Below are 12,126 nucleotides of genomic sequence, written 5' to 3'. Positions count from 1 at the left end.
GCCACTCTCTGGCTGAAGTAGTTTCTCCTTATCTCCTTTCTAAAAGGTCTTCCCTTTACTCTAAGTCTGTGCCTTTGGGTCCCAGTCTGTCCTACCAATGGAAGCATCTTCCCAACATCCACTGTGTCCAGGCCATTCAGTATTCTGTAACTTTCAATTAGATCCCCCTCATCCTTCTAAACTCCATTGCGTGTAGTCCCAGAGTCCACAAACGTTCTTCCTATGTTAAACTTTCCATTTCCTGAACCTTTCTTGTGAACCTCCTCTAAACCTGCTCCAGTACATCCATCCCACTTTGGTCCTGAAAAAAGACTCATATTGGACTCAAAATGTTAACTCTGTTTCTCTCTCCAAAGGTGCTGCCAGACCTGCTTACTTTTCCAGTACCACCTGTTTTATTTCAGAAAAGCTATAACATCTGCGGCACTCTATTTTTGTTTGAAGGTAACCCATTGTTGCATGGGTCTTTCCTACACATTGTTGGTTTGTGACCGATATCCTCTCAACCTTTAACCTGACATCAGGATCGCAAAAGCAAAGGACAAAATCCTTGACCAACCTCAGGGAATCTCTCTCCCATTGCAACTCTCTTGTACTCTCCATCTTCGGTCCGACTCCCCCTCTCTCCCTATTTATTCCAGTTCCCTCTCGCCATCCCCCTCTCTGATGAAGGGTCCAGGCCCGAAAAGTCAGCTTTTGTGCTGCTGAGATGCTGCTTGGCCTGCTGTGTTCATCCAGCCTCACATTTTATTATCTTGGAATTCTCCAGCATCTGCAGTTCCCATTATCTCTGATACTATTTTAACCTCACTGCGAAGCCTCTTCCAGGGATGCCTCACCTGAAGAAGTTACCCTCCTCCCTCCGGACCAACCTCAGGGAATCTCTCTCCCATTGCAACTCTCTTGTACTCTCCATCTTCGGTCCGCCTCCCCCTCTCTCCCTATTTATTCCAGTTCCCTCTCCCCATCCCCCTCTCTGATGAAGGGTCCAGGCCCGAAACGTCAGCTTTTGTGCTCCTGAGATGCTGCTTGGCCTTCTGTGTTCATCCAGCCTCACATTTTATTATCTTGGAATTCTCCAGCATCTGCAGTTCCCATTATCTCTGATACTATTTTAACCTCACTGCGAAGCCTCTTCCAGGGATGCCTAACCTGAAGAAGTTACCCTCCTCCCTCCGGACCAACGTCAGGGAATCTCTCTCCCATTGCAACTCTCTTGTACTCTCCATCTTCGGTCCGCCTCCCCCTCTCTCCCTATTTATTCCAGTTCCCTCTCCCCATCCCCCTCTCTGATGAAGGGTCCAGGCCCGAAACGTCAGCTTTTGTGCTCCTGAGATGCTGCTTGGCCTGCTGTGTTCATCCAGCCTCACATTTTATTATCGACAAAATCCTGTGGCGATCGTAGAAAAGCATTCCAGTTGCCAGTGCACACATTGGATAGCAAACAAATTAATTAAGTTTTAAACAAACTATCCATGTTAACACTCATGCTCCATATGTTTTTGTTTGCTTCAATAGGTTACAAGACTTTACTGAAGGGTATCTCAGGGAAATTTAGCAGTGGAGAGCTCATAGCTATCTTGGGTCCCTCAGGAGCTGGAAAATCAACGCTCATGAATATTCTGGCAGGTTACAGGTAAGAAGAAATTAATCCAGCTGCTGAGAAAGCTAGCGACCATCTCAACATTACTAGTAACATGCTCCCCATGAAATATTCAGCATGTTTGGAACCCACATCCTGACAACCAATCAGTTTCTCTTTTAGGAAGTGGGTACATTACGGGACAGGCACCTGATATTCAAGTATATTTTGCTCGTCCTCCCTCTGGACCCACACTTCAGGAAGAGCTACTTGGCTGAGGATTGTCAGTCCCTAGGTGGATTGCACAGAGGAAAGGCAGTGGGGTTTTTAAAAGAGGGGAAGAAAAGCTTTGAGTGATGCCCACCCATTGTTGTCCAGGCCATGGTGTACATTGCATTATAGGCACCAAGTGCGTAAAAAATAAAAATGGACCTGAAATGAAAGCATTCAATAATTTGGCTTGCACACCATGCTTTAATTTCACTTCCAGTTGAGTCTTGCACAAGACATCTCTGTATTTACAATGGATATGTAAAGCAAGCGTGGGGCTGTGATTTATAAACTCTGGACAACAATTGATATATCTGCATTACTGGTTAGTAAATGTGTTATATTACACAGTGCACTGTACATATGTACTACACATAGTGAACGATGCCATTGGACCTTCACTTCTGGGTTCTTATAGGTTTCCTGTCACTGATGGTTGGAAAAGTCTTAATCTAAAGTGAGTTTGGTGATACTTAGCCTGTTCAGCCATGGGCATAGATCCAAACTTTGAGTTTTCTTCAAGAAAAGAGACAGGCTCTCAAAGCTGTCCATCTTGTACTGATCAAGACAGACACAGGAATGATAAATTTTGAAGGGAGCGACAAATTTATATTGCATGAGAAAAGTGGTCTGATTAGTTGGCAAGTTGATTCAGATGGGTGGAAGCTTTGCCATGGATAATGCACCAAAGAACCATTGTCCCCTATGCTTCTCTTCAATTTAAGATAGGCACAATGCCTGAACGTCTTTCTATTTTCCCCGCAGAGAACGCATTTCTTGCATCAGAGATGATGGGAACTGCAGATGCTGGAGATTCCAAGATAATAAAATGTGAGGCTGGATGAACACAGCAGGCCAAGCAGCATCTCAGGAGCACAAAAGCTGACGTTTCGGGCCTAGACCCTTCATCAGAGAGGGGGATGGGGGGAGGGAACTGGAATAAATAGGGAGAGAGGGGGAGGCGGACCGAAGATGGAGAGTAAAGAAGATAGGTGGAGAGAGTGTAGGTGGGGAGGTAGGGAGGGGATAGGTCAGTCCAGGGAAGACGGACAGGTCAAGGAGGTGGGATGAGGTTAGTAGGTAGCGGGGGGTGCGGCTTGGGGTGGGAGGAAGGGATGGGTGAGAGGAAGAACCGGTTAGGGAGGCAGAGACAGGTTGGACTGGTTTTGGGATGCAATGGGTGGGGGGGAAGAGCTGGGCTGGTTGTGTGGTGCATTTCTTGCATCCCTGGATATAAATGTTTGCACCTTGGCAGAAGTGTGATTAAAGTAGGGTTGAGAGCCTGACTGATAAAGAAAACAGAAACAGTTGGAAAAGCTCAGCAGGTCGGGCACGATGTGTGGAGAGAAATCAGAGTTGAACTCAATATTGAGTCCAGAAGGCTGCAGGTACCCAAGTGGAAAATGAAGTGTTGTTCTTTCAGCTTGTGTTGGGCTTTGCTGGAGCACTGCAGCAAACCTGAGACAGAGACCTTGGCCAGGAGACAGGGTGGTGCGTTGAAGTAGCAGGCAACTGGAAGCTCAGGGTTATCTTTGCAGACAAAATGCAAGTGTTTTGCAAAGCGATCACCTAGTCTATACGTCGTTTCTCAATGTAGAGGAGAGCACATTGTGAGCTGTGAATGCAGGTGACCGGATTGAATGAAGTGCAGTGAAGTGCTCTTTCACCTGGAAGGTACATTTGGGCCCTTGGTTACTGAGGAGGGAGGAAGTAAACAGACAGGTGTTGCACCTTCTGTAGTTACAAGGGAAGTTGCTGTGAGAATGTGGGGTGTTGGGAGTGTAGGAAGACTGGACCAGGGTGTCCCAGAGAGAATGATCCCTGTGGAGGGCTGACAGGTTTGACAGGAGGGGAGGGGAATATGTGTCTGGCAGTGGCATCCCGAAGGAGGTGGTGGAAATGGCAGCTAACGATCCTTTGGATGTGGATCGGATGGGATGGTAGGTAAGGACAAGGGGTACCCTATCGCTCTTGTGGGAGGGAAGAGAGAGGATGAGGGCTGGATTGTGGGAGGTGGGTCAGAGCCGGCTGAGGGCCCTGTTGACTATGGGGCTGGCGAATCCTTGGCTGAAGAAGAAGGTGGAAAAGGCTCCCCGTTTTGAAGTTTGCATCGTCAGAACAGGTTTGACAGAGATGGAGGAACTGGGAGAATGAAATAGAGTCTTTACAGGAAGTATGGTGCGAGGATAAAAAGTCACGGTAACTGTGGGAGTCACTGGTTTGTAATGGATGTTGGTGGCCAGTCTATCCCCAGAAATGGAAACAGAGATGTTGAGGAAGGGAAGGGAGGAGTCAGAGATGGATCAGGTGAAGGTGAGAACAGGGTAGAAGTCAGAAGCAAAATGGATAAACTTTTCCAATTCCAGAGGAGAGAAGGAATCGGCACCAATGATATCATTGATATACAGGAGACAGACCTGTAGGTGGGGGCCAGAATAGTTCTGGGACAAGGTATGTTCCACGTACCCCACAAAGGGACAGACATAACTGGGGCCCATGCGGTACCCATGATCACCTTTTGACCTGAAGAAAGTAGGAGGAATTAAAAGAGACATTGTTCAGAGTGACAATGAGCTCAGCGAGGCAAAGGAGGGTGGTAATGGATGGGGATGGTTCAGGCCTTTTATTCAGCAAGAAGCGGAGAGCCCTGAGACCATCCTGATGGGGGATGGATGTGCAAAGGAATTGCACGTCCATGATAAAGAGGAGGCAGCTGGAGTCTGCGAGCTAGAAAGTCCGAAACTGACATAAAGCATCAGAGGAATCATGGCTGTAAGTAAGAAGGGACTGGGCAAGGGGAGTAAAACTGAGTGAGGTAGGAAGAGATGGGTTCTCTGGGGAAGGAGCACGCAGAAGCAATGGGTCTGCACAGGCAGCTCTGTTTGTGGATTTCAGGAGGAGTTGCATTGGACTGGGTGACCATGAACCTGGAGACAGTGTGGTCTCAAGTGGAGATTGACACCCGTCCCACCACCACCCGATAATTAAAACAGAAACACCCAGGGAGGCTTGTCTTGCCTCGCCCCGTAATCTGTTAAAAGAACTTGTCTCTCGCATTATAAAGGAGTGAATAAATGAAATTAAGTCCTTTCACTCACTCTATAATCAACAAGTAACAATTTATTTATCTCAATTCAACAGTGAAAAAAACTAATGGAGCTACTAACAAACTGAACAATTCCCCCTTAACCGCTAATTGTTCCCGAAAAAAAGACTCTAATGGTATCCTGGTATGGTATACAAGTACCATTTTCATAAAACAAAATTTAAAGAAAACATTTAATCTCTTGAAATTATATCCAGGATATGTTTTCTGGAATGCTCCATGCCCTGTCTGCTGATCCTTGGCCTGGGACACCTTTCTCTATCAGATTCCTGTGTCAGGAACGCTTCTCTCCTGTGACTTCTTATGTCAGGAATATTTGCTAAGATTGCTGCTATGCCGTCGGTTAGATGACAGTTATTCTCAGAGCTTAGAGAATTCTATGAGACCCAATGATTTTCTCTTTAGAGCTGATGGGTTGTAAATTCTGGTAGATAGTAGTTTATGTCACACTGATTTTCAAATGACGTCTTCTTTTATACCCTTGATGGCCTGTCAAATCCTTACAATAGGATTGGTCCTAATTTTTCAAAACCATCAGATTTAAATTTAATTGGTTATTAGTCTCTAAGTGCCTGGCATAAGTCAGTTGGCTGATATTCAAACTGGTTGCCTAAACAAATTACTGCCTGGGCTGTTAACCACATAGTTCCCGAAATAAGTGTTTCAATTTCAGGAACTCTGTGTATCTCCTGCTTCTTGCAGACATTTTTTTTTCTCTGAAAACGCAGTAAATTTTAAAGGGACCGTGCACTCTTACCCCTATCGTTTTACAAAGGCCAAATTCTAATTCCCTGCCTTGCAATCCACAAACACCTCTACCCAACTTCACAACAAGTAGGGGGAGATCACTAGATGAAATAAGGTTAATGACCATTGTGGACACAGTAGCCTGATGGTCCATGATGGTAGGGTCATGGTCTGGGGAAGATAGGAGGAGGTGCCTGAGAGGTAGCACTCAGCCTCCACAATGTAGGAGTCAGTCTGCCAGGCAACAACAGCACTGCTTTTGTTATCAGACTTAATTACAAAGTCAGGATTGGATCTGAGCACATGGATTGCAGTCAGTTCAGGGGAGGGTAGGTTGGAATGGGTGAAGGGGGCGGAGAGATTTAGGTGACCAATGTCATGTTGACAGTTCTTGATGAACCAGTTGAGTGCACAGGAAGGCCAGAGGGACAGATCCACGTGGAATGTTGGAAGTGAGCAAAGGCGTATGTGTTACAGGGGAAGGACTATGGTCTCTTGCCTGAAAAAATGGGCACGACGGTGAAGGTGATGGGAGAAGAGTTCAACGTCGTAATTGATATTGATAAGGTGATAGGAGAAAAATTTAGAAAAGACATCAACGGCAACATTTTTCACAGAGTGGTTCGTTTGTGGAACAAACGGCCAGGAAAAGCGATGGATACAGTTACAATGATTAAAAGACATTGGATAAGTTCATGAGTAAGAAAGTTTGGAGGGATATCAGCCAAGCACAGGCAGGTGGGACTAGGTTAGCTTGGGAATGTAGTCAGCGTGCACCATTTGGGCTGAAGGGTCTGTTTCTGTGCTGTATGACTCTGTGACCAAACTCAGAGTAATGCTGGCTGAAGTAGTAAGTGTAAAAATACTAGCAGTACAATCATCAGGAGGTTTCCACGAGGTTTCATCACATGGTGTGCCTTCCTCCGCACCCTTTCTAATTCTCACTAGCTATCTCCAATAGGTCAATCCTTATGATGTACTGCAATCAGAATGTGAAAAAAAGACCTTTTGCTAGCTTTTTGGATAATAACTGTCAATCAGAAAGACTTTCGCCCCATCTGCTATATTTTTAGAAGTGAGTTGGATAATTTGGTTTATTGCTCACAAACAAAATCAGAAAGCGCCGGACAAACTCTGCAGGTAAGGCAGCGTCTTTAGAGAAAAAGCGGAGTTAACAGTTTGGGTTCATTTATTGCTGGTTTTGTTTCACTTTCATCTCAATGTTGTTCTGGAGAATGGCGTTTAAGTTCACCATTGCCAGAAAATGCAAGGGAATAGCCAAGGGAAATGCAGGGTTACAGGGATAGAGTGGGGCTGGGTCTGGGGGGAACGCTGTTCGGAGAGTCGATGTAGAGTCATAGTACCATAGATGTACAGCATGGAAACAGACCCTTTGGTCCAACTCGTCCATGCTGACCAAATTTCCAATATAAATGTATTCACATTTGAAAGCATTTGACCCATATCCCTGTAAAGCCTTCCTATTCATATACCTATTCAGATGCCTTTTAAATATTGTGGAGGTGCCGGTGTTGGACTTGGGTGGACAGGGTCAGAATCACTACATGGACCACCCCTTGCATGAAATTTTCCCCTTAGATCGTTTTTATATCTTGCCCCTCTCACCTTAAACCTATGCCGACTAATTTTAGACTCCCCCACCCAGGGAAAAGACCTAGTCTGTTTACCCTATCCGTGCTTTTCATGATATATGTCCGTTTATATGGTTTATTGCTTACAAACAAAATCAGAAAGTGCTGGACAAACTCAGCAGGTAAGGCAGCATCTATAGAGAAAACGTGGAGCGAATGGTTTGGGTTCATTTATTGCTGGTTTTGTTTCATTTTCATCTCGATATTGTTCAGGAGAATGGCATTTAAGTTCACCATTGCCAGAAAATGCAAGGGAATAGCCAACATGTCAGCTCTCAGCATTTGTTGCTCCACAGAAAACAGTCCCAGCCTTTTCAGCCTCTCTCTCTTGCTCAAATTTGCCAATTTTGGCAACATCCTTGTAAATCTTTTCTGAGCCCTTTCTAGCTTCAAACATCCTTCCTATAGCAGGGAGACGAGAACTGCACACAATAGTCCAAAAGTGGCCTAACCAATGTCCCGTGGAGCTGCAACATGACCTCCCAACTCCGACACTCAGTGCACTGACCAATAAGGCAAGCATACCAAATGCCTTCTTCACTATACTATCTACCTGCAACTCCGCTTTCAAGGAACGATGAACCTGCACTCCAAGGTCTCTTTATTCCATAACACTCCCCCAGGACCCCCAATGAGTTGAATAGCCTGCTTCCACACTGTAGGGATTCTACAATTGTGCCACTTCTTTTTGTCAACCAATCTTGTTTTTTGTGATTAATTCCAGGGAAAGTGGAATGAAAGGTGAGCTCCTGATTAATGGACACCCGCGAGATCTCCGATCTTTCCGGAAGGTGTCATGTTACATCATGCAAGATGACATGCTGCTCCCTCACCTCACTGTTCATGAGGCGATGATGGTAGGTCTACGATTAAGGGGCACTGTACTCCAACAACAACAACAACACCTCACATTTATTGCATTGAAGGCGCCGCATAAAATATCTCAAGGCACTTTGTGGGTACACCATTGGCCAACATTGGGCGCTGAGTCACATGAAATATTAGCACAGGTTGCCAAAAGTTTGATCAAGGGGGTTACGTTAAAGGAGGAGAAAAAGAAATAGAGAGTTAAAGAGATTTACTGGAGTAATTCCAGTGTCTATGGCCTTGAAAGCTGTTGGCATGGCTGTCAGTGATGGAGCAATTAAAATAGGGGGCATGCAAAAGGGCAGAATTAGAGGAATGCAGAGACATCAGCTGTGTAGCGTGGAAACGGACCCTTCCGTCATGCTGACCAGATATCTGAAATTAATGTAGTCCCATTTGCCAGAATTTGGCCCATATTCTTCTAAACCTTCCAGATGCCTTTTAAATGTTGTAATTGTACCGGCCTCCACCATCTCCTGAGGCAGCTCATTCCATACATGCACCAGCCTCTGGGTGAAAAAGTTATCCCTATGTCCCTTTTGTATCTTGCACCTTAAACCTATGCCCTCTAGTTTTGGACTCCCCCACCCCAGGGAAAAGACCCTGTCTACTACGCTATCCATACCCCTCATGATTTTATAAATTCTGATGCTGCAGGGAAAGTAGCCCCAGCCTATTAGCCTCTCCCGGTAGCTCAATCCCTCCAACCCTGGCAACATCCCTGCAAATCTTTTCTGAACCCTTCCAAGTTTCACAACATTTTTCCTATCGCAGCGAGACCAGAACTACACACAGTATTCCAAATATGGCCCAACCAATGTTCTGCACAGCTGCAACATGACCTCCCGACTCCTATACTCAATGCACTGACCAATAAAGGAAAGCATACCAAACACTTGCTTCACTACCCTGTCTATATGTGACTCTACTTTGAAGGAACTATGAACCTGCACTTCAAGGTCTCTTTGTTCAGTGACACTCCCAAGGACCTTATCCTGAAGTGTAAAAGTCCTGCCCTGATTTTTCTTAACAAAATGCAGCACGTCACATTTATCTAAATTATATTCCATCTGCCGTTCTTCGGCCCATTGGCCGACATGTTCAAGGTCCCATTGCACTCTGAGGTAACTTTCTCTGCCGTCCACTAAGTTTCCAACTTTGGTGTCATCTGCAAACTTACTCACTATACCTCCTACGCTCACATCCAAATCATTTATATAAATGACGGAAAGCAGTGGACCCAGCACCGCTCCTTATGGCACACTGCTTTCTTTCACTTTAATTGATTCAGAAACTTGCCATGGTGCAGGACTTAACTGGGCCCTGAATGTAGGTCATTCAGCCCATCCGTTGGTCACTATAAGGCACCTGTTTTCAAATTCCTTCCTGATGTCACTCCTCTGTAACTCCAACTTTCTTCACCCATAACACAGTTGCGCATGCCCAATTCTGATTACTCCACATTTCACCATGTCTCCAAATGCCTAGGCGCGAAGCAACATGGCGGATCTGAATCTTTGTGGCCATATTGGCCACCGCTTTATTGAAGACTTCATTGACGGGTCTGGTCTGTTCCTCCTGATGGCAATGCTGTGGATTCAGTGGTGTCTATACCAGTGGGAGCTTGGTGACTCCGGTTCATTCCTTACGGCTGTGTCAGCAGTGTGGCAGCTTCAGGTGGTGACTGAAGCAGTGATGGCCTGAGCGATGGCGACTTGGTGGGTCTGCTGTGCCCCTTCTTGGTGGTGATGCAGTGGCTTCGGTGTTGGTGTTTTGGCAGTGGCTACATGGTGGATCTGGACCAGAAAGCCTCACTTCGGCAGCCTCGGGCACAGCTTCATCCTGTAGCCACTCCATGAACACAGATTGCCATGGAGGGAGCAAAAGATAAACTTTGTCTTAATTTAGTCTCAATTATTTATTTTTATAATTTCTAAAATTAAAATGGCACCGAATTGAGGCGACTTAGAAACATTTCGCTGCATTTTCATAAATGCAAGTGACAGTAAATTGCAATCCTAACCTCTAAATTCCCTCAAAAAACATCATCTCTACCACCTTCTTCTCTCTCCATTGCTTCTTTGACAAAACACTTGTTACCTGTTCTAAGTGCTGTCAATTTATTCACAGAGTGCAATCTCTATTCCTTTATTCATCCAGGGGATGAGGGCATCACCGGCCAGACAGTATTTATTTATTGCCCATCCCTAATTACCCAGAGGGCAGCTAAGAGTCAACCACATTTCTGTGGGTTTGGAGTTATATGTAGGTCAGACCAAGTAAGAATGGCAGTTGCCTTCTCTAAAGGACATTAGTGAACCAGGTGGGCTTTTCCTAACAATCAACAATGGATTCATGGTCATCATTAGACTCTTAATTCCAGATATTTATTGAATTCATGTCCCACCATCTGCCGTGGCAGGATTTGAACCAGACTCTCCAGAGCATTATCTGGGTCTCTGGATTAACAATCCAGTGATAATACCACTAGGCCATTGCCTCCCCTGTTATCTTTAGTTGTATCTCATAGATTATGAGACTTAGCTGTACATTTAATCTGACAATGCACTTGCAAGATGTCTTATTCGAAGTACTCTACAAGTCAGTTAAACTAGAGCTGACCTAACCTTCAGCTTCTCTTTCATGCCTTTATTTTTATACCTACGTACCCTTATGGAAACAAATCTACCCTGATCCATGTCAATCATAGAAGTGTCAAGTGCCTGCTCCCATCAATGATTTAAAGTAATATTTATTGATGCAGAATGAATGGGCCAAATGGCCTCTTCTGTGCTGTATGATTCTGTGAGCCACAGACATTTGGAGTTCTTCCTGATTTCAATTCTGAAGTGCCCAATTTTAAGAATATGCTTCCGTGTTCTGGATTCTCCCAGAATTTATGGAGGGATAAAATTGAGCCATGTTGCATTGATTTTTCAAAAGCCATCCAATTTTCAAAATCATAGAAGTGTCAAGCAAGAAAAGTGTGCACTTTTAAAAGCATAAGTGCACTAACTGTTTGTGCAGTCAAGAGATTTTCTTTATTCATGTCAGAGGCAGCTGTGAAGTCATTTGCAAATATATATAGGGACTCTTGTGACGAAGTGGTAGTATTCCTACTTCTGAGCTACAGGGCCCAGGTTCAAGTCCCACCAGTTGCAGAGGTGTGTAATAACATCTCTGAGCATTTTGATTCGAAAGTAGCTTTGAAGGGCCGAAAGCCTCATTCAGGTTCTTTCTGAAATGCGAGCAGTTCTGAAGTTCTGTACCTGAGTCTGTTCGCACATTGGTTTGTATGCTAGTCGGAACACAGTGCAGGACAATAAAAAGCAGCTGTTTGTAAGTACAGAAAACGTTCGTATGTTGGGATCATTAAAATTACACTGCTGTATGAGATCGCATTCATAATTGGGAGTGTTCTCCAGTTGGATGTTCATAAATCTGGACCCCTCTCTATTGATTTCCTCAGGGCGGCATGAGGAAATTTTTTTACCATGAGGCCTCTATACAATCTGTTGAGTTTGGAAAAAACAATAGAAGCATGTCGACTTTTTTCTAAATGGGGAGAAAATTCAGAAGTCTTAAGTTCAAAGAGTCTTGCGAGTTCTAGTCCAGGATTCTCTCAAGGAAAACTTGCAGGTTGAGTCAGTAGTCAGAAGGCAAACGCACCTTTGGCATCTATTTTGAGAGGATTTGAATATAACAACAGGTATGTACTTCTGAGGCTCTATACGGATCTGGTTAGGCCACATTTAGAGTATTGAGCACAGTTTTGGGCCCCATATCTTGGGAAAGATGAATTGGCCCTGGAGTGGGATCAGGGGAAGTTCATGAGAATAGTCCCAGCAATGAAAAGCTTAACAAATGAGGAACGTTTGAGGACTCTGGGTCTATACTCAATG

At 44.8% G+C, this 12,126-nt stretch overlaps 1 protein-coding gene across 1 annotated transcript in view; it reads left to right on the top strand.

The window, feature by feature from the left end:
- LOC125456759 (ATP-binding cassette sub-family G member 1-like) overlaps positions 1-12,126 on the top strand; it is a 77,849-nt gene that overhangs the window by 28,254 nt on the left and 37,469 nt on the right. Inside the window, exons 3-4 of the mRNA XM_059650144.1 lie at positions 1,519-1,636; positions 8,082-8,214. Of these exons, the coding sequence (XP_059506127.1) occupies positions 1,519-1,636; positions 8,082-8,214 (251 nt within the window). The remainder of the gene's footprint in view (positions 1-1,518; positions 1,637-8,081; positions 8,215-12,126) is intronic.

The sequence above is a fragment of the Stegostoma tigrinum genome, chromosome 12, assembly GCF_030684315.1.
Source record: "Stegostoma tigrinum isolate sSteTig4 chromosome 12, sSteTig4.hap1, whole genome shotgun sequence".
Classification (NCBI taxonomy): domain Eukaryota; kingdom Metazoa; phylum Chordata; class Chondrichthyes; order Orectolobiformes; family Stegostomatidae; genus Stegostoma; species Stegostoma tigrinum.
This window is presented reverse-complemented; position numbering and strand designations above follow the sequence as displayed.